The 22,547-nt window shown below is 44.9% G+C and overlaps 1 protein-coding gene across 3 annotated transcripts; it reads left to right on the top strand.

The window, feature by feature from the left end:
• Positions 1-386: 386 nt before the first annotated feature.
• Positions 387-17,480, top strand: CPT2 (carnitine palmitoyltransferase 2). 3 transcript variants are annotated; one of them, XM_047084650.1, is made up of 6 exons: positions 387-645; positions 9,508-9,588; positions 11,092-11,198; positions 14,566-15,143; positions 15,426-15,870; positions 16,844-17,480. In XM_047084650.1, the coding sequence occupies exons 1-6, from the start codon at positions 494-496 to the stop codon at positions 17,173-17,175; spliced, it is 1,695 nt and encodes a 564-aa protein (XP_046940606.1). In that variant the 5' UTR covers positions 387-493; the 3' UTR covers positions 17,176-17,480. The 3 variants fall into 3 exon arrangements, with proteins under 3 accessions (XP_046940606.1, XP_046940604.1, XP_046940607.1); XM_047084648.1 differs by having other exon boundaries at positions 14,566-15,870; XM_047084651.1 differs by lacking the exons at positions 387-645; positions 9,508-9,588; positions 11,092-11,198 and adding an exon at positions 13,562-14,369 and having other exon boundaries at positions 14,566-15,870.
• Positions 17,481-22,547: the final 5,067 nt, after the last annotated feature.

Raw genomic sequence — 22,547 nt, 5'->3', positions numbered from 1 at the left:
GAAGGAAAGCTGGAGGTGATTTGTGAGAAGAGGCAGCCTCCTGTAGTCAACAGAGCATGGCTTATCAGATTCTCAGCGCTTTCTTCGGCTTTTCTTTTCCTTCCGCTCCAGTTTCTGTATTGCTCCAAAACAGAAGGGAGTGGCTTCGGAGTTCCGTTTCCCGCCGCCTCCGGAGCAGCAGGGAGACAAGCAGGGAGAACAGTAGAGAGACCAGTTGAGCAAAGAGGTAGCGTCGCTACCCTTCCAGCAGCGGGCCGGAACCCCGAAGCCAATGGTGCGCCCATGGGCGGGGCCCGCTGGCGGGCGGGGCCGTTCGTGGGCGGGGCCGGGGGCTGGCCCTTTCGTGGGCGGAGCTGGAGGGCCGGAAGTAGCTCGGCGGACCGACGCTAGCCGGACCCACGGCGCTGATCCGGTGACCCGGGGACCTCGGGGTGGCGGCCTTGTCTCTGTCCCCTCAAATCCCCCATTCCCTGCCTTCTCGCCGTCCGGGACGATGGTGGCCCGCCTGCTGCTGCGCGCCTGGCCCCGGGGCCCTGCAGTTGGCCCGGGGCCCCTGTGTCGGCCCCTTAGCGCGAGCTCGGGGTCCGGCGAGTACCTGCATCGCAGCATCGTGCCCACCATGCACTACCAGGACAGCCTGCCCAGGTGAGCCCGGCTTCCCGGTCCCCGCTGCCCTCCAGGACCGGCCCCAACCTTCACTCCCGTGAGTCACTCACGACTCTTCTACTGGACCCGCTTCCACCCGAACCCCCTCCCTGGGACGCTGTCGTAACACGCAATCTGGAAATACTGTCACTTTGAGAGTCTCCTGGTAGAGGAGCCTCAGTACGTTCAAATTCTCTACCAGAACCCCACCCCCCACCCCCCATTGCTCGCTCGGATTCTCCATCTTTAACCCTTCTCGAATTCTTTCTCCAGTAACCCAGCTTCCATCCTGATACCGAAGAGTCCCTCATATTTCTTCCTGAAAAATGCCCAACCTGCATATCTCCAACACCAACCTTACCCCTCCAACTAGGGTGTCCCCTGAAGTACTTTCATGACTGCCCCGCGTTCCTGCCCAGAATATGGACAGGCCAATTCCTGATACATAATAGTTACCCTCCCTCAACTTTTCCCAGCACTCCGCCCTCAAGCCTGTTGCTCAGCCCCACTCCCTGTGCCTCCAGTACTCTGCTCTTATAGCAGCTCATCCAATACCCACTACACTCCTCGAGTGTTCACCTTACCCTCCCCCAACATCAGCACTCTTCATCCCTTCCAGACCTTCCTCAGCTACCCCTAGGTTTCTCCCCCTAAAATATCCTTTCTAACCCACATCACCCTCTTCAACTCCAGCCCCCTGGTAGAATTCTAGACACCACCCTCAGTGCTCCTCTCAAAGTCTTATTCAGCTGAGATCCAGAACCTACCCCAATTCTTTTATTCTTCTGTATTCCTCCTCACCTTAACTACCCTCTCCACCTTCTAAAATGCTTCACCGAGTGCACTTCCCTATGAAAACCCAATAAATCTTCCTCTCCCTTTCTCACCCAGTATTTTTTTTTTACTCAGTATTTTCTTTTCTTTTTTCTTATTTATTTATTTATTTATTTATTTATTTATTTATTTATTTATTTATTTAGAATGCATGAGGGAGGGGCAGAGAGAGGGAGGGAGAGAGAATCCCAAGCAGGTTCCTTGCTGTCAGCACAGAACCCTACGCAAGGCTTCATCTCAGGAACTATGAGATCATGACCTGAACCAAAACCAAGAGTTGGATACTAAACCGACTGAGCCACTCAAGCGCCCCTCACCCGGTATTTTCTTTAATATAAAAAAAAAACTTTCGGTTTTCCCAGCCTTTCAACTCCCAGCCTTAATCTCAGCTGCCAGGGCTCCTTTTTCAATGTTAGAGACTTCCTGAAGTTCTTTTACCATCTGAAACCAGACTTTAACTTCTCTACTCACTCACCGGTTAGTTCCTGGTGCCTAGTCCCAAATTTGTCTCAAAGACCGTTCTCGCTTCCTCTCTCACCAAACTGCCATCGGGGATCTCCCAGTCCAGAAGCTGGAGGCCAGGGCTCCCCATCCCATGAACAGAACATAGATTGTATCACAGGTATCATCCCCAACTACTAGGTTGGTATTTTTCTCCACATCCAGCAGCTGTTTAACCCGTTGTTATCCCTGCTGCCCACCCCCGCCCTCTCAGGAATATCATTTGAGGTGAAATAACTGTGCAGACATCTAAAGCAGACTAAAATGAGATTATCTAGCCCCAACCCCAGTGCTTAAATTTGGCAGGAGGAAGGGAGAGAGAGAAAGAAAAAGTGGCCTGTGTGCCTGTAGGCGAATCCTCTGTAAGCTGAGCCCGTATGTGGGGGAAAGGTGAAGAATGACAGAAGCTCCCTTCACTTGCCAAGCCCAGTTGCATCTGACTTTCAGGCAGGCCTGGGCTCCAGCCCGGTTTAAGATCAGAGGGATTTTCTCCACTAGAATTAGAAAGCTGAGAGTAATACTCCAGATCATTTCCTCCAACCTACAGCAGAAAAACCTGTCGGAGTCATCAACATCAATGCATAACTTTCAGCAAGGACACCCAGGCCTCTGTTACCTCAGTTGTAAACTGGTGGTTAGATAAGATGAGATTCCTTTTATCTCTGAGATTCTAGGCTGGCAAAATGTATTATCTGTGACACTCATTTTGATGTCCCACTTGGTGAAGAGCCCTGGCTTTGAAGTCTGGTAGAACTTGGCCTCATATGCTAGATCTGATGCTTTTGTAACTTCAGGCAGTTCTGCTAATTTCTTTGAGCCACGGTTCTTCCCTGCAAGGTAGGAATGGAACACATACTTCATAGTGCTAATGTGAGGATAGAGTGAGGTAAGATGCCCAAAATAGGGAACTATTTTAAGCCATTGGCCTGGAGAAGGACTAGTCCTTTTGTGGTGGTCCAATTGGATCCCATTCCCTCCCTCTTCCTGTCATATCACTGCCACCTTATGACCCAGTGGCCTTGGACTCACTTTCCTCCTAAGAACCCTTGCACCGTCATTTGTTTGTTTTTTAGGTGTTATGATTTTTTTTCTAGGCTCTTCTTTAGTGTGGTCAATATACATTGCATAAAATTTAGCTTTTTAACCATTTTTAGATGTATAGTTCAATTAGGTGTTATTTTTTAAGGGCTCTATTTATATACACTGAACAGTTAGCCTCAGAATATAAAACTGCAAGCCCTAAGGGGACAAAGGGTGGATCAACCTGACCGACTCATTCACATTATTAATTTGAGACACATTTATTGGTATGGATTTGGAGACCAATCAGTCATGGTGAGGAGTGTACATATGGGGAGGGGGCGGGGGGGGGGAGATTTGACAGATAGTTAAGATATAATGTGATAAATGGGAAGCAACATTTCATCGTGGTTAAGATTGTCAACCTGAAAATAAAGAGCTGCAATGAGAGGCAGATGAGCATTTCTTTGGGATTAAAGAATTGCAGTGTGGGGAGCACAGATTCAAGTACATACCCAAATAAGATTCCCACTTGTAGGGTGAAAGCAACAGGTTTATATGAGGAAGAGATAGGGGGCAGTTACATGAGTTGAATTAAAAGGGGGAACAAAGGTTGCCTACACATGCTTACAAGCCAAACTACTCCAGGGTATATATTAACTGCTGACTTTTCTTTTTTTTCTGGAATGTCCATAGCCATCAGTCTTGTGATCACGATGTTTGTTCTCCTGTTGACTTCTCAAACAATTGTTTAAAAACAATTACCATTTTGTCCAGAAGGTTTTGGCCAGTTCAAACAAAAGCAAGTAAGGCAGTTTCTCTACAATGGCTGCTTCAACTCCATTTTAAAATGGCTCTAGTCCTGTCACTTTTTCACAAGATCTTGAGGCAGGAGTTAGATCTCATTATTGTTTTCAAATATTTTTTTAAGTTTATTTCTTTCTTTTGAGAGAGAGAAAGAGAGCATGAAAATAGGGGGAGGGCAGAGAGAGAGAAGGGGACAGAGGGTCCGAAGTGGGCTCTGTGCTGACAGCAGAGAGCCTGAGGTGGGGCTCGAACCTGTGAACCGTGAGATCGTGACCGGTGCAGAAGTCAGATGTTTGACTGAGCCACCCAGGCATCCCATATGTTATTTTTAATCCAGCTCAACTTCATACTAACTGCACGGGTATAAGCAAAAGTCATCTAACCTTAAACTTGGGATGATAATGTTACCTTTCTCTCGGGATTGTTAGAATTAAATACCCTCATATAGTGCCTTTAATACAAATCTGGTAAGTACTTAGTAGATAATCATAAGTACTATAGCTGCATTAGGCACACATGTGTTGCATGTATAGGATGTGCTTGGTGGCAACTATTGTGTCAGTGTGGAGGTAGGAGTGATGGTGCCTGGGCGAGTAAGGGAAGCTTCACAGAGGAGGTGACGTTTGCAGAATTTGACGATCACTAAGTGAGAGAAGTGAGGGAAGGATAGAGCAGCTAGTGCCCAGGAACAGAAGCCTGAAAATGCATGACATGTTCAGAAATGTTGAGAAGTTTATGGAGAGCCCAGCCCAAAGTAAAGAATCACCATTTGGGCCCTAAGTTATTAGAATTGGGCTAGGGGTGTGTGTGTGTGTGTGTGTGTGTGTGTGTGCATGTGTGCACGTGCGCGTGCACACGCATTGGGGTAGGGATTGGGAGAGACCCATTGTGTCTTTAAAAAAAATAATATTGGTCACCATTTAAATTGTATAGTTGATTCACAATAAATGTCAATATTATTTTGTCTTTTAATCCCTAATCGTTTTATTTTATTTTTTTTTTTCAACGTTTATTTATTTTTGGGACAGAGAGAGACAGAGCATGAACGGGGGAGGGGCAGAGAGAGAGGGGACACAGAATCGGAAACAGGCTCTAGGCTCCGAGCCATCAGCCCAGAGCCTGACGCGGGGCTCGAACTCCCGGACCGCGAGATCGTGACCTGGCTGAAGTCGGACGCTTAACCGACTGCGCCACCCAGGCGCCCCAATCCCTAATCATTTTAGATGATAGTTGATGTTCAAGACAGAATGGGCAGGTTCTCTAGAATTCAGACAGGGAGGGAGGTGAGGCCAGAATGTCCAAGGTATGGAGGATAACAGGTAGAAACAGTAAGGTTCTGGGTAGGCCCCAGGGGCATGTCCTTAAAATAGATCGGCTTTATTCCAGTGATAACTAGATTGTGTAAAAATTACAAAGGGTTTTTTAGCTGTGTTCTTGGCAGGAAGAACAGTGAAGTGCCTGCTGCTTGGAAGCTGGGTAATGATAGCAGGTCACTTACACAGAGTCATTTACACAAGGGATAATTAGTGAGATATATCTGCTTGGTGTTTACTTTTATAACAGATAATGTTAGATGGGGATTCTCTAGATTGCGGGTGGGGAAGGAGAACCCACGTGGTTAAGATGGAACTGCCAGGCATCTCTCAAGTCCCTAACTACCTCTTTCAAGGCACCTGATGAATTACATCACAGGCAGCACAAGAAACTACAGGTGTGCAAATGAAACCCCTTTTGGTATTCTTTAAGGAGCTGCCAAGAGTCTGGGGGTGACCTTGCGACTTGATTTCTAAAGATAAGACAGGCAATGTTGCCTATAAGTGAACACTTACTGGCCTTTGTGGTAGCAAGTTACCGAACTAAACTGGCCTAAGCAAACAAGTATAGGGACTCACAGACCTGCAAAATCCAGGTTGGATTAAGGGCTCAAATGATGTCATCAAGACTCTTTTGCCTTTCCACTCGAAGCTATTCATTTGTGTGATTCCATTCTTAGCCAGGCTCTCTCCTTATGGTGACAAAGTGGCAGCCACCACTTAAGAGACCCCAACCTTTTAGTGACCTCAGCTAGTAGAGATTTGCCCCTCCTAACTGTGCAAAAAAAAATCCTGTAATTAAGTTTTATAGGTTCATCCTGAGTCTCATTGGGTCTGAACCAGTAAGCTGTAAGCCCACTCCATGGATTTGGGTTGGAGTCAGCTCCACCTGAACCAGAGGGACTTGAGTAGGAGGGGTGCTGTTACCAGAAGAAGAGGGAATACATGGAAGGCAGGCAAAACAATAGAAATGGTGAAACGTTGTGCTGGGCACTGAGGAAGAGGTGATGAGCTAGTTCCCTAGGGATGTGAACAGTCTAATGGCAGAATTTGGATCTATAGGACTTAAGGACTGAGTAGATTAAAAAAAAAAAAAACGTCGTATTTAATTGAGTGCTTACTAGGTGCCAGGCACTATTCTAAGTCAGTGACATGCATTGCCTCATTTAATCTGCACAGAACCCTAGGAGGTACATATTAATATCAAAAAAATTTTTTTAATGTTTATTTTTGAGAGAGCAGGCGTGTGCATGGACACAAGAGTGTGCATGAGTGGGGGAGGGGCAGAGAGTGAGGGGGACAGAGGGTCCGAAGCAGGCTCTACACTGACAGACAGCACAGAGCCCGATGTAGGGCTCAAACTCACCGTGAGATCATGACCTGAGCCGAAGTCAGATGCTTAACTGAGCCACGCAGGTGCCCCTAGGAGGCACGTACTAATATTATCCCCATTTTATAGATGAGGAAAATCAGGTATAGGTTGAGTGGTGTGCCCAAAGTCACATAGCTGTGAATGATGAAACCAGATTAGCCACTGCAGCTATGCTGGCTTGTAAGGGGAAGAATCAATGTGACTCCTGAAGTTATAGTCACAGAATTGTAGAGGGGCCTTAGAGACCACCTTTTTCACTTCCGTTATCTTACTAAAGACAACACTGATCACCAGAGGTGAAAAGGGACTTGTTTTAAAAAATTTTTAACAGCTTTGTTGAGATACTGTTCACTTTGTAAACGTGTACACAGAGATTTTTTGTGTATCACAAGAGTTGTGCGACCATCACCACTGTTCAGTTCATTTTCATTCCCTTCTGTCCCCCGCAAAAAACACCCGTACTCATTAGCAGTCACTCCCTGCCCCCCTCCCATCCCTGGTAACCACTGGTCTATCTTCTGAAAAGTGACTTGTTTATAACTAAACTCAGGTTTGTCTGGCTTCAATGCTTACGCTTTTCCAGCATACCACACTGTCCCTAGACAGAATAAATCTGCAGTCGGCAGGGTCATGCTCCCTTGCATACGTTCCATTTTGCATCTCAGTACCTGCTTGGAGGAGCCTGTGCGTCAGAAATGAAAGTATCAGAGCAGAAAGGTTAATGACAGAGTAGACAGGGGAGGGCAGAGGACCGAGTCTTGAGAAAACATGCACTTTTAGAGAAAGAGGACATAGGGAAAAGAGACTCAGAAGATGATGGAAAAAACACTAGCAGGGCGGGAGGAGAGAATTTCTAACTCCATCTTTGATGTCCTTAAGGATCTCACAGTTTGCAGTCTTATGGGGGAGAGTACACAGTACATAACCCACTAAATGTGATGGAGAAGAATCAGGGCTGGGGGAGGAAGGGAAGGAGTAATCAGTGCTTGTTCTCTGGCAGCCCATGTACTGGTGGAGGTCAGAAGTTTCAAGGAAGGATCCTGATGAGTGGCGAGCTTCCCTCTCTGTGCATCACTGTAACCACGAGAGCCAACTCTGCAGTTCTTCCCAGCTCCACATTCAGTGGCATTGTGTTCGTAGCTTGAAATTTGCCTGGTGGGAGAGTTACAGAAATTGGTAAATACTAAAAATCAGGGCTTCACCCCTTCCCACCCGGGAGCTGGTTTACTTCCCACCCCCCTTTAGAGTAGCCAACAGATGAGGATGGGGAGAAGGTGGTACTTGGCTTTGAGAGGAAAGAGACTTGTTTAATGCAGGTGATGGGGGTCAGGAGGGTGCTGGTCCTTCCTAGAAGTTGAGGGGCGACTTTCTTTGGAGAGAAATCTGAAAGCAAATGGTGTTTTAGAATAGTCAGATTTTTTTTTTTTAAGTTTGTTTATTTAGAGAAAGTGTGCGTGCGAGGGAGGGGCAGAGGGAGAGAGAAAGAATCCGCATGACAGCGTGGAGCCTGATGCGGGACTCGAACTCACGAACCATGAGATTATGACCCGAGCCGAAGTAGAATGCGCAACTGACTGAGCCACCCAGGCGCCCCTAATAAGGACTATTTTTCTAAAACTGCTGTTGCCTCTAATTTAGAATTTTGTTTAAAAGAACTTTTGGGGGCGCCTGGGTGGCTCAGTTGGTTAAGTGCTGACTTCAGCTCAGGTCATGATCTCGCAGTCTGTGGGCTCGAGCCCCACGTTGGGCTCTGTGCTGACAGCTTGTAGCCTAGAGCCTGCTTTGGATTCTGTGTCTCCCCCTCTCTCTGCCCCTCCCCTGCTCGCGCTCTGTCTCTCTCTGTCTCTCAAAAATAAATAAACATTTAAAAAAAACTAAAAAGAACTTTTGTTAATGTCCCTATTGTATTAAAACAAAGTTGAGAAAATTAGGTAGATAACTATGAGTAGATAATTATGAGGTAGCTGAGGTAATATTTGAGATGTTCTGTGTAGTTCCACGAATATAAGGACAATAATTGATGGCGTTAAAGTGTTATGAGTGGTTACTCAGTGCAGCTAAGTCCATACTGACTGTAAATAATTCAGATTAATTTTGACATCATGTTTTTGATAAACATGCATTGAAAAATAAACTGAAGAATCACAGTATGTCTTACATATAGTAGGCTTTTAAACTGTGTTTTATGGATAACTTCACAGTTTTCCAAAATGGCTGCTATATTTAGATATTTTGAATATATTAGTGCTGATTTTGAGCTGACAGAGGTAACTTCGCAAACCACGATTAAGTTTTGGTATTATAGGCTATATCATTTAATAAAATTACTGACATGAAAGAAAGTACACCTCACTCTGCTGTCCGTGTGTTTTCATTCCACTGTGGACCAGTAACTTTATCACCATAGCCATCATTGGGATTGTACTGGTAGAGAATGATGAGTAAGTACACACACAGGAAGATCTGGTTCTCCTCAAAGGACTCTTGGTGGCTGGGCATAGCTTGACGGTCAATCCCATATTTGGCTGGCCCTTGGACAGGACTGTGCTTCATTTCTGTATGATTTTCTCTCATAAAATGCACAAGGAAAGTTAAAAAATAGAACTTTCTGTTTTCATCTTGGGGAAGAAAAGTGCAGTTGTTCCAATTAAGAGTAGGATTAAAATCAGTACCAATATAGGGTTAACACAGGTATTGTAATTGTGACTAGGAAACAGGAATGCTTCAGGCGGCTTCCACTTCCCCATTTTGAATCTGTTATTTGAATATTTATTTCGCCTATGAAATTCACCATTAAGACCTTAGAAAGTTCTTATTTTACCTAAAAAAAAAGTTACTATTGATACTTACATTAGTAAATCCTTCTATTCTGATTTGTTTGTGGATTCCCATTATTGGTTTTTGTTTTTGTTTTTGGAAGGAAATTAATTATCTGGTAATTAGTTATTAGTTTGGGTTATGAAGCTAATTGACCCCTTCCACATATTGTCACACTTATACTTAGTTTTTTTCCAGGCTGCCTATTCCTAAACTTGAAGACACCATTAGGAGATACCTCCGTGCACAGAAGCCTCTCTTGGATGATGGCCAGTTCAGGTAAATGCAGAGAACCCTGAATGACCATGGTTGGGTGGTTCAAGAGAGGCTGGCAAGTAGTAGTTTCATGAAGTGTCTGTGATCCAGTTGGGTCTCCAGAAATCTGGGACCCCGTCCTTACATTTTCAAGTTTAGGAAATAGATCTTCACTCAGGAGGGGCTGAGCAAGCCCTGAAGTGACATTGTGTCTAACCAGACTCAACAGGCAATGGTTTATAAGCCAGAATGCCAAATTTATACTGTATCTTGTCAGGTGGACCTGGAGGCTAGCTGGTAATGGTCATTGGCAGAGGGCATGTGCTGTTGGTAGGGAGTTCATTGAGGAGAGCACATGGCAGACCAGCAGTTTGCTTGTTGAGCATGTGTACTGAGCTGGATAGGATGCTGCCTTCCCCCCACCCCAATTCATTCCCTTCTGGGAACCTTAGTATGTGACTTTATTTGGGAATAGGACTGTTGCAGGTGTAATTAGTTGAGTTCATACTGGAGTAGGGTGGGTCCTTAATTTCGTATGACTGGCATCCTTATAAGAAGAGGAGAAGAGACACAGAGACAGCCATGTGATGATGAAGGCAGATTGGAATGCACCAATAAGCCAAAGAATGCCAAGAATAGCTGGTAACACCAGAAACGAAGAGAAAGGCGTGGAGCAGAAAGAGAATACGGCCCTGTCAACACCTTGACTTTGTACTTCAAAGAACTAAAAGAGAATACATTTCTGTTGTTTTAAGCCATCCAGTTTGTGGCATTTTGTGATGGCAGTCCTAGGAAACTAGTTCAGCATGGAAGTGGAAAATAATATTGGATATTGTCAAAAGTGGGTTGCATTAAATTCTTCTATCCCACTTTTCCATAATGGAAGGTTTTGTGCAGATAACTGGCACTGTCATTAGAATCACAGAGTCCTTCACTGAACAGTGATGGAAAATGTAGATGAATTGTTCATAATCTAGTCCTCTGCTTTTAAATATTCCATATTAGTCACTTGAAGCTTCTCTTGACATAGTTATGATTTAATAGCTACCAGTTACTAAGTATTAGGTTTAAAACTATCCTGAATCCTTAGCTTTAAAAATACTTTTTTTAATTTTGTAAGGTGGTATATTATTTCTGTTTTACACATTAAGAGACCAAGACTTAGATCAAGTCACATGTCCAGGGTCCCATAGTTTGACAGTAACAAAGCTCGAATTAAAACTCAGCTCTCCTTGACTCCAAAGCTTATGTCCTTTTCTCCATACCAAGCTGCCTCCTAGATTATAGATTGTTGTGTGAGATGTCGATTGATCTTCCCGATCAGTTATTTTAAGAAGATATCCTAAATGTATCTGTTTGGGATTGGTGGCTGTTCTTCTTGCTCAGAGGGACTTCCTGATTTCAGTCCCAGGTTCTAGGGATATGCTACAGGGGCCCCACAACTCTGTGTAAGAGTTCTTGGCCATGAGTCTGGAAATCATGTATTTCCTGCCATGGTTTGATTCTATCTTTTCTTGAACATTTCAGGAAGACAGAACAGTTTTGCAAGAGCTTTGAAAATGGGATTGGAAAAGAACTGCATGAGCAGCTAGTTGCTCAGGACAAGGAGAATAAACATACGAGCTACATTTCAGGTAGGTGGGCTGGGCTGTGGGCACGCTATTCCTGGAGCCCTCCACAGTGGAAAGTAAGGCATCATCTGTCCTGTTTTGGTCTCAGAATATTTTTGGTGAGACCAGCCCACCAGAGTAATGTCTCATCCTCTCTTTCTTTTTCTTCTTTTTTTTTAAATTTTTTTTTTACACTTATTTATTTTTGAGACAGAGTGAGACAAAGTGAGAGTGGGGGAGGGGCAGAGAGAGAGGGATCAGAAGCAGGCTCCAGGCTCTGAGCTGTCAGCACAGAGCCCGACGCGGGGCTCGAACCCACAGACCGTGAGATCATGACCTGAGCCGAAGTCGGACGCTCAACCAACTGAGCCACCCAAGCGCCCCTCATCCTCTCTTTCTGAGGTAAACATGAAGGCTGAGTGAATTCCTCCTCCACTAAGATCTCACCTGGAGTCAGTGCTGAGGAGCAATGTCTTGCCTGCTCTGTAGGTAGGACCGAGACAGAGCCTGATCATTGGTTCTGTTTGAAAAGGATGCAGGATTAAGTCCTGTGTCCTGCATATATCATCCTAGACGCTTCACACTCTGGCCTAACTGCCCTCTCCAGCCTCATCCCTTACTCTTCTCCATGATAGTCTTATGCCTCAACAAAACTCAACAACTCACTGTTTATTTAGTCTTTCATTCTTCTGTGTCTTTATCCATGTTGTTCCCACTACCATTTTTTAACCTGGCAAATTCTTTCTTTAAGACCCAAGTATGTGGTTGCCATTGATGGTGGGGGGTGGCGGCGGGGGGACAGGCAAAATGGTCAAAGGGGGTCAAAAGGTGCAGACTTCCAGTTATAAAAGAAATACGTCATGGGATATAATGTACAGCATCATGACTATAGTTAATACTATTGTATATTTGAAAGGTGATAAGAGTGCAGATCTTGAGAAGTGTCATCACAAGACAAGAAGCTTTTATAACAGTGTGTGGTGATGGGTGTTAATTAGACTTACTGTGGGGATCGTTGTGCGACATATACAAATACCGAATCGTTGGGTTGTACACCTGAAAGGAACACAGTGTGTTATGTCATTTATATCTCAATTTTAAACAGAAAAGACAAAAAACATCCAAGTGGGATGATTTTTGCAGGAAACCTTTCAGTTCTCCTCCCTCTCCTTTCAGAGTTTGTTTTTTCTGCCTCTGTTCTCACAGAACTTCTTTTAACTTAGTTTATATTTTCATAAGGTTATACATGCACATAGTTTACAGAATCAATGGTTCTACCAGTCTTGTTTGGAAAAATGGCAATTTCCTGACCCTCCCCTAGTTTCCCGCTTCTTACCTCCAGCTGCTCATTCTTCTGCTGTCTACCCCCATTCTGCACATCACATGCCCGTTATCACTGCTTCTTAACTTTTTCAGTTGTAGGCATTATCTGCTGACGTCTCACTGTGGAAGACCAGAACCGAGCAGTCGCTCATGTCCCCACCACACATATGAGTGTACATGCACACGTCCCATTCCCTGATTATTGCAGTGTGGTTGTTTGTCATTTTGGTTTGCTCGATACGTAGTGTTTATACTAAGGACCACATATACCCTATTGTCAACTGAGTCGTGGAGCATACTGAGATTGTTTTTCCTGTTCCTGTGTGAACTTTTTTCCTCTTAAGTTAATAATGGTCTTCTACTTTATTTTGTTTCGTTTTCTATATGCTTAATAATTTATTGGGGAAGTTTTTTTCTCATCTTCCTTCGTAGTCTGTCTCCAAGTTGCTTTTTTCTCTATTTGTTTTGCCTGCTTTTCTTTCTTCAGATCCTTCATAATCCTTCTCTGTTGTCTTAGATTTGAGTGAGATATTGAAAAGCTCTGTGGATGAGGGTGGGGCTGGTCCGTCAGAACTTCACTGTAATGTGACCCGGCTAAACCATTTCCTTGGGGTGCCCTTGTACTAATGTCTCTGGGTTAGACTCCCAAGAAAGGCTTTTCCGTTAAACTGCCAAATGGTATGTTCCCCGGTTGCTACTGTTGTAGGAGTAGAGTAAGGGAAGAAGCCTTGAGATCTCACCTATGACTTCTGTCCCTAGTTTTACTTTCTCCAGAGAAGAAAACCTAAGTCTGCCAAATACTACGCATTCTGGGGGTTCTGCTGTGTAAATCATGTTATCTCTTAGCTTTCTCTGCCACTGGCTTAAGGTTGGCTTTTTTTTTTATGTTTGTTTGTTTGTTTGTTTATTTATTTATTTATTTATTTATTTATTTATTTATTTATTTTGAGAGAGAGAGAATCCCAAGAAGGTTCCTTATTGTCAATGCAGAGTGCAACATAGGGCTCGAACTCACCGTGAGATCATGACCTGAGCCGATTTCGAGAGATGGACGCTTAACCGACTGAGCCACCCAGGCGCCCGTGGTAGACACATTTTCTGATAAAATATTGCTTCTGGAATTTTTACAGGTGAAATATCCACAGGAATGTAGAAGGCTAGTTTGGATGATCCACACACACTGGCTATTATTTCTAATTGCTTTTTGAGCATTTCTTAAAAGCGGGAGTACACAAATGTACAGCGTACCCAGACTGATGGTGAATACTTTCCCCCACGTTAGGTTGACAGCCAAGTGTGAATGTTGTCCCTGAAAGGAGATAAAACAAGAGAAATCCAAGGAAATGGGTGGGAACTAACACCTGTTCCGTTTGAGCGTGCATACAGATGAGATGTTACTGTATTTCTTTGAGAGTCAAGAAAGGAAATAGAATGAGAAAGAAAAAGCAATAAACCTAGGGAAATGCAAATCAAAACCACAATGATATACCCACCAGAATGGCTGTAGTCAAAACGACAGACAATAATTAATGTTGCCCAGGACATGGAGAAATTGGAACCCTCATGCATGGTGAAAATGGTGCAGCCACTTTGGAAGACAACCTGGCAGTTCCTCAAAAGATTAAACACAGACTTAACTACGTGACCTCACAATTTCATTCCTAGCTATTGCCCTAGGAGAATTGAGAATATCCATCCACACAAAAACTTGTACACACCAGCATTGCTCATAATAACCAAAAAGCGGAAGCAATCAAAGGTCAGTCAACCAATGAATGGACAAACAAAATGTGGTATAATGGAACATTACTCAGCAATAAAAAGAATGAAGAACTGATACACGCTACAACATGGCTGAACCTCAGAAACATAGTAAGTGATAGAAGCCACATGCAAAAGATGGTGTACAGGTCGTGAATTATTGCAGATCGGAAAAATAATTAGGGAATTTCACCCTCTGGAGGCTGATGTCATTTTTCTCTGCATATGCTTGTTTTTCTCTCTCAAATTTTATCTTTAGGGACTACATTAACTTTTTATGTTGTTCTTTTTTACTTTTATTTTTTAGGCCCCTGGTTTGATATGTACCTGTCTGCTCGAGACTCCATTGTCTTGAATTTTAATCCATTTATGGCATTCAACCCTGACCCAAAGTCTGAGTATAATGACCAGCTCACCAGGGCAACCAACATGACTGTTTCTGCCATCCGGTTTCTGAAGACACTTCGGGCTGGTCTTTTGGAGCCAGAGGTTTTCCACTTGAACCCTGCGAAAAGTGACACTGATACCTTCAAGAGACTCATACGCTTTGTGCCTTCTTCTCTGTCCTGGTATGGGGCCTACTTGGTCAATGCTTATCCCCTGGATATGTCCCAATATTTTCGGCTTTTCAATTCAACCCGTTTACCCAAACCCATTCGGGATGAACTCTTTACTAATGAGAAGGCTAGGCACCTCCTGGTCCTAAGAAAAGGACATTTCTATGTTTTTGATGTCCTAGATCAAGACGGAAACATTGTGGGTGCCTCTGAAATCCAGGCTCATCTGAAGTACATTCTCTCAGACAGTAGCCCTGCCCCCGAGTTTCCCCTGGCGTATCTGACCACCGAGAACCGAGACGTCTGGGCAGAGCTCAGGCAGGAGCTGGTGAGTGGTGGCAATGAGGAGGCCCTGAGGAAAGTGGACTCTGCTGTGTTCTGTCTCTGCCTAGATGACTTCCCCATTAAGGACCTCGTCCACTTGTGTCACAACATGCTGCATGGTGACGGCACAAACCGCTGGTTTGATAAGTCCTTTAACCTCATTATGGCCAAGGACGGCACTGCTGCTATCCACGTTGAGCATGCTTGGGGCGATGGGGTGGCGGTGCTCAGGTTTCTTAACGAAGTGTTCAAAGACAGCACTCAGGCCCCTGCTGTCACCCCACAGAGCCAGCCAGCCCACATGGACTCTTCTGTCGCTGTGCAGAAGCTTAACTTCAAGCTGAACGATGCCTTAAAGACTGGCATCAGCACCGCTAAGGAAAAGTTCGATGCCACCGTGAAAACCCTCACTGTCGACCTCATCCAGTTTCAGAGAGGAGGCAAAGAGTTCTTGAAGAAGCAGAAGCTGAGCCCTGACTCGGTGGCTCAGCTGGCCTTCCAGATGGCCTTCTTGCGGCAGTATGGGCAGACGGTGGCCACCTACGAGTCCTGTAGCACTGCAGCATTCAAGCACGGCCGCACTGAGACCATCCGCCCGGCCTCCATCTTCACCAAGAGGTGTTCCCAGGCCTTCGTCAGGGAGCCCTCCAAGCACAGTACTGGAGAGCTTCAGCAGATGATGACCAAGTGCTCCACGTACCACGGCCAGCTGACCAAAGAAGCAGCAATGGGTGAGATGGGGTTGGGGAGCATGCCCTTGGGTCGTGTTGCCCTCAGCTCTGGGGTAAGCCTCAGTAATATTCTTCTACTCCAAGTCTGATTTCCACCGCTTTCCCAGTTTAATCCATCTGCCAACTCCCAGATGATTATTATTTTCTACCCTAGCAGTCTAAACAGTCAGACTAGCCTAGGGATCAGAATGTTCTTTTCCTCCTAAGCAGGGATGGAGAAATGCGTCTAACTTCATCCTCACTTAGGGTCACTTTCAGCTGATTGTCTTTCTATTATTTATTATTATTTATTGGCCATCTAACTTCTGACAGTTCAGGATTTCTGAGTCTGCGGCCTCTCTTGCTTCACCTCACTTGTGTGTTGGCTCCCTATCAATAGGCCTTCTCCGAAGGTCTTCCCAAATCTAAGTGTCCTCCTTCCTTTGCCTCTTTGTGGTAAAATCGGAGACCCGGAAAGAATTTGGAGGACCATATAGTCCTGTCCTTTTCATGCAGCCAAAAGTCCTGGAAGTAAAAGGGATCTCCCAAGACATTCTGGTCTCACCCTTCTCCATTTTAGGGGTAGGAAACTGAGGCCACTGGCTCAGCATTGCACAACAAATTAGCAGTAAAGCTGAGATTAGAACTCTGGTCAAATACCCTTTATATTTTATTCCAGTGACTCAATCATGTCTTTTACACTTGACTTGGACTTTGGGTTTTATTTTGGTTTTTAAATTCATAGCTCTCTTCGTGCACTTTTCTTGACTGCTTGACTAAACTAACTCAGTTTCAGAATTTTAAAAATCATACTTTAATTTTAGGCCCTGCTGCAGAGGTTAGTGAGTTGGAGGTGCACATGTGGAGGCAGATAGACCCTTCTTCCACTCTCAAAGATGCCGTGAAGGGGACTCCTACTATGGGTGGGAGGTTTTACTAAGGTCTCTTAATTCCGGGATTCTGAGACTCTGGTTTCCTATTTTGTCTTTGACAGGCCAGGGCTTTGACCGACACTTATTTGCTCTGCGTTACCTGGCAGCAGCCAAGGGGATTGCTCTGCCTGAGCTATACCTGGACCCTGCATATGGGCAGATAAACCACAACATCCTGTCCACGAGCACTCTGAACAGCCCAGCAATGAACATTGGTGGCTTTGCCCCTGTGGTCCCTGATGGCTTTGGCATTGGGTATGCTGTTCATGACAACTGGATAGGCTGCAGCATCTCCTCCTACCCAGGCCGCAATGCCCGGGAGTTTGTCCAGTGTGTAGAGAAGGCCTTAGAAGACATATTTGATGCCATCGAAGGCAAATGCATCAAAACTTAGCTTCTGAGTGGGTGAAAAACTTCCATCACTTCATGGACATGAAAATTGGAGCCTAATAGCCAGTAGGTGCTAGTATAAGAACGAAACTAATCATGAGGTGCCTAAGCAGCCAGTGCTGTAAGACTTGAGCTTTAAGGTCATGGTTTTAAAGCTAAACATATAATTTCCAAGTGGGACTAGATCACAATTAAGGGTAATGTGAGATTTCAATTTTAAGGACATTTGATCAGAAGGTGGGATTTGGAAAAATAACTCTCAGGTGTATTTATTGTTGAAGCAGAAATAAAATTTAATTGTAGCTTGGAGATGGTATCTTTCAGTTGTTGTTTAACCTAATTTCCTAATCCCCACAAAGAACATTAAGTTCAGGTAACAGTAAGTTCCCATGGCTCCTGGCTCTTCAGGTGAGGTGGGAAGCACTGTTTCATCCTCCCTATGAACTTGTCTCTCTCTCCTGGGGACATCTTCTCTTTGATTTTTTTTTTTAAACATTTATTTATTGTTGAGAGACAGAGTGCGAGCAGGGAAGGGGCAGAGAGAGAGGGAGACACAGAATCTGAAGCAGGTTCCAGACTCTGTCAGCACAGAGCCTGATGCAGGGCTCGAACCCATGAACGTGAGATCGTGACCTGAGCCGAAGTTGGAAGCTCAACCGACTGAGCCACCCAGGCACCACCGGAAGATTTAAAGACATCTTCTCTTTAAAAGTCCTTTTCAGGGGCGCCTGGGTGGCTCAGTCGGTTGTGCATCCGACTTCAGCTCAGGTCACGAACTCGAGGTCCGTGAGTTCGAGCCCCGCGTCGGGCTCTGGGCTGATGGCTCAGAGCCTGGAGCCTGCTTCCGGTTCTGTGTCTCCCTCTCTCTCTGCCCCTCCCCCGTTCATGCTCTGTCTCAAAAATAAATAAACGTTAAAAAAAAAAAAAAGTCCTCTTCATTTTTCTAGTAAGTGTTCTGCTGGTGCTTCATTCTGATAGTCCTGCAGCAGTGAAGGATATTCCAACGGATTTGGGGAGTGCTAATTGACTATTCCAGCCAAATCAAGATTTATAATTGGTGGTGTATTTATTTTAACCAGTTGAATCTAGCGTGCTATCTGTGGCCTAATGTACACATGATCACTCAGTACATTTTGCACTTGAAATCTCTGGGGTTTTTTTTTTTTTTTTTCAATGTTTATTTATTTTTGGGACAGAGAGAGACAGAGCATGAACGGGGGAGGGGCAGAGAGAGAGGGAGACACAGAATCGGAAACAGGCTCCAGGCTCTGAGCCATCAGCCCAGAGCCCGACGCGGGGCTCGAACTCACGGACCGCGAGATCGTGACCTGGCTGAAGTCGGACGCTTAACCGACTGCGCCACCCAGGCGCCCCGAAATCTCTGGTTTCGAGTGAACACAGAATTTTATGTTAATCTATTGTTATAACACCACTGTAATATGAAGGGTGTTCTGTTCTATCTTGTGTTTTGAAAAAGAAGGGTTTTTGTTTGTGTTTAATTTCAGCTGCATTCCCAGTGGATCCCCCAGTGACTCACTGGACAGCTGGGATTTGAATTCCGGGACTGGCCAGTCACCCAGCACTTCCAAAGCATCATCTCACTTAATTCTTCTTACAGTTCACATAAACATGCCTGCACCCCTTCTTAGTCGATTCCACCCTTTACTCAGTAATCATTTAGTGATGACCCACCAGGTACCAGGTCCCCTGTATTCCGTGGTTTGATTAGAGAGGGCCATCTGAAGGCTGCCAGCGCACGTGAACATGATGTTGCTCTCACCTGGGAACTATCAAGAAAACCTGAACTAGAGCCTCTCCGTGCCCATGCCAACCCGGAAGCACTTGCCGAGGCCCCGCCCTGCCCTGCCCGCCCTCTGCTCTGGCGCTTCCTCTGGGTGGTGGCGGCCACTGTTTGCTTTCGACTGCGGAACTACGCCGGTGGGTTCGTGCATCTGTACGGACAGCGGAAATGTTTGACAGGATGACAGGCAAGTTCAAAAGCAAGTTTAAAACCTATGTTATCTGTGGGGCCATTTGCAGGGTGGGTGAGTTAGACGACTCTATTTCTCCGACTAACCAAGAACGAGGGCCTCGTCTCAAAGAACTTCTAACTGGAGAGGATCCTGGATGTGTACTATTTGTCATAAACAAATAGTGACACCGCCCCCCCCCCCCCCAAACACCTGAACTCCTGGTATCCTGGTTCTACCGTGTCCTCACTATGTGACCAAAGGCGAGTTATTCTGCCTGTCTGCTGTGTGAGTTTTCTCTTCGTAGAATGAGGACAGTTCCTATAGCACGGGGATGTAATGAGGACTGGATTTAATGATAGAGGTAAAGCATCTGGCATATAGTTGAAGCTAAATCTGTGTTCTCTTGCTGCTGTGAGGTCTCTGCTGTTCCATTCCTTATCAAAGCGAGTTGGTTCCAGTCACTTGCATAGCGAGTTCCCCACAGCATAAGCTCTTAAGACCGAAGCTTTGATTGGAACTTGCAGGGCTGAGATGCCTGTTTCATGCATATATTCAGGGTGAATGGACCCTTGGGTAGTACAGTGTTCGGCATTCCTATTTACAGCTTCCCGACCCTTCCTTCTGGTCTTGGGTTCATGCTCGAATTCTTTCATTCAACATCTGAAACTAATTGACCTCCAAACTCAGGAGAATGATGAACTTTGTTAAATTAATCCCTGCTCTTCCTCACCCTAAAGCCGCTCCCATGTGGAATTTCCTATGTGAGGAGTAGGCTTTGGGAAGTCAACAAGTTTTGTCTAGGTGGCTTTCTCTGTTCATGACTCTGGAACGATGTGGCTCATCTCCAGGTTCACAGCCATACCAGCCTCTCTGGAGATTATTTGCTTTTCTTTGAGATTCCCCCTGGACCTCCTGAGTGAGTTTTGTGGATATCATGTAGTTTATGTTTTTTTTATAGCTTTATTGAGATATACTTCACACATTATATATTCCACTTATTTAAAATGTATCATTCAGCCATTTTAGCATATCCACAGTTGCACAACCATCACTACAATGAATTTTAGAATATTTTCATCCCCCCAATAAATGCTGTACCTGTTATCAGTCACTCTCCTTTTCCCTCAACTCCTCCCTCCCCACCCACAAACCCTAGACAAACACTAATATACTCTTTGTCTCTCTAAATTTTCGTATTCTGGACATTTCGTATAAATGGAATTATACGATATATGTATGGCCTTTTGTGATTGGCTTCTTTCACTTAGCATAATGTTTTCACGGTTTACCCATGTTCTAGTATGTATCAATGCTTATTTTCTTTGTATTGCTGAATACTATTTCAGCATATGGATATACCACATTTTATTCATTCACCAGTTGATGGCTATTTGGGTTGTTCTACTTTTTGGCTGTTAAGAATAATTCTGTGAACATTTGTGTGTAAGTTTTTGTGTGGACATGTTTTCATTTCTCTTGGGTATAGATGTAGGAGTGGAATTGCTGAGTCACGTAATAGCTCTGTTTGGTCATTTAGGGAACTGCTAGGGTGTCTTCCACTGGACACATTTTACATTTCCACCAGCAGAGTATGAAGGTTCCAATGTCTCCACATCCTCACCGCCACTTATCATCCATCTGTCTATTTTGCATGTGGTCATTGCAGTGAGTGTGAAATGGTATCGCATTGTGGTTCCTACTAGCTTATGTTTTAAGTTAGACCACATCAAACGTGCTTTCCGAATCTAGCGACACCTCTCCAATTATCCTCATGTAACACGATGACCAAGAATGGCTAGAATTTGAGGAGGGGGACATGAGACAGTGGTAGGTGGAGAAAGTGAGGGAGGTTAGGGTGTGGCGGGTCATCCCTTTCTCCATTCTCCTGCTGCTCCTAGCTTTGACTTCTGTTTTAGCCAGTAAAGGGCCTGACACACAGTGGGTTATTGCTGGAGATGTCTGTTCTCTCCTAGCACCCACACCTTTGCAGGGTAACCTTGTAGCTTCTCCTTTCAAGAGGTGGAATCGATTTCCTCACTCCTGACTGGTCCTCCTGACTCTAGACTTCACTCATTCATTCCAGTCCATTCTTCCTCCTCACTGTAGCCAGTGATTTTTTTTCCCTGTTTCAAGCCTGCTTGAAATATCCCTGCTTAAAATTCTAAAATGTTTTTTCACTACCTTGCAAAGAAGTCCATATCCCTTAATGTGACAGTTGAGTCCCTGAGGGGGCTGACCCAACTGATATTTTCAGCCTCACCTATCTTAACAGCTTGCACATCCTCAGGGATGCCATGCTATTTGCCATTGCCTCTGCTTGGAACATAACCCCCTCCCCGCCCTTTTGGCCATCTTCTGCTCGTCTTTGAAATTTCAGCGAGATTTCACTTCCTGTAGGAAACCTCCCCTCACCCTATCCTGAGACTGAATTAGTGCTCCTGAGTATGCCCAAAACGTCCTGACAATTTAACCTTTCCCACAGCACTTTACAGTTTCTGCAATTGTCTCCATTGCGAGGCTGTGGGCAACTGGAGGGGCCCAGGGCTGGTTAAATATTTGGGAACTGACAGAATATCTGCCTGAAGCCCCGTGCTGTGATTGTCCGTTCATCTGTCCCAGCAAGCGTCTTGAGGGCTGTATCATCATCCCCGTGTTCAACACAGTGCGTGGCATCTGAGCCTTTGTAGTCCGTGGAACAACAAGATGGTCACTGTAGGTAGAGGTTCTGAGCTGGGCAAGAGAGAGTGGACAACAGTGCTTACAGTTCAGTATGCCGAAGGTACTGAAGCAGCCTCTCCATACTAAATCCAAGCAAATCAGAAGAGTGGCAACAACCCAGCGAGAGCCCAGGTTTTTCAGGAGAGCTAGCTCATTGAATTACATTGGTTGCAAATGCATTTTCCTCTTCAGTTATTGTTAAAACTTTGTTATTAGGATATTTCAGAAGAGAAACAAGTTTTTGGTTTTCTCACCGACTAGCCTTGACAGTTGACAGTTCAACTCCGTATATTTGTCTGTAGTAGTGATTCTTAAGGTTGTAAAATTCCTAGTATTGTCTAGCCCAGTAATTCCTGCCTGGATGCATCAAAAGAGAAATTCTGATGCGATAAATCTGGTCTTGTGTTAAGTTAGAGGCCTGAATCCTCATAGTCTTTTCTTGAAAGCCTCCAGGGATTGGGAGCTCATGAAGTAAAATGTATCACATTCCAATTCTGGATAGACATTAGGAGAGTCTCCTTTATATTGAACTGAAATCCCCCTGAAACTCTACACTTGGTGCTAGTTTGCCCTTATGGAGTATAATTTGTCTTTGCACTTTTCCATATGTCAGTCCTTCAGCTCTGTAGAGGCTGATCACCTCTGCCCCTTCCCCCCAACCCCCTTCCTAATGTTTTCTCCTAGA

Source organism: Lynx rufus, unplaced genomic scaffold (genome assembly GCF_022079265.1).
Source record: "Lynx rufus isolate CCGP_SWC_20201006 ecotype Redwood Valley unplaced genomic scaffold, mLynRuf1.p SCAF_2, whole genome shotgun sequence".
Classification (NCBI taxonomy): domain Eukaryota; kingdom Metazoa; phylum Chordata; class Mammalia; order Carnivora; family Felidae; genus Lynx; species Lynx rufus.
This window is presented reverse-complemented; position numbering and strand designations above follow the sequence as displayed.

What these genes read in the sequence shown, in the direction of transcription:
- CPT2 (XM_047084648.1), top strand. Translation starts at nt 494, where the DNA reads ATGGTGGCCCGCCTGCTGCTGCGCGCCTGGCCCCGGGGCCCTGCAGTT. An exon ending in TACCAGGACAGCCTGCCCAG is followed by an intron (nt 646 to 9,507) that starts GTGAGCCCGGCT and finishes GTTTTTTTCCAG; the next exon opens with GCTGCCTATTCCTAAACTTG. An exon ending in ACATACGAGCTACATTTCAG is followed by an intron (nt 11,199 to 14,565) that starts GTAGGTGGGCTG and finishes TTTATTTTTTAG; the next exon opens with GCCCCTGGTTTGATATGTAC.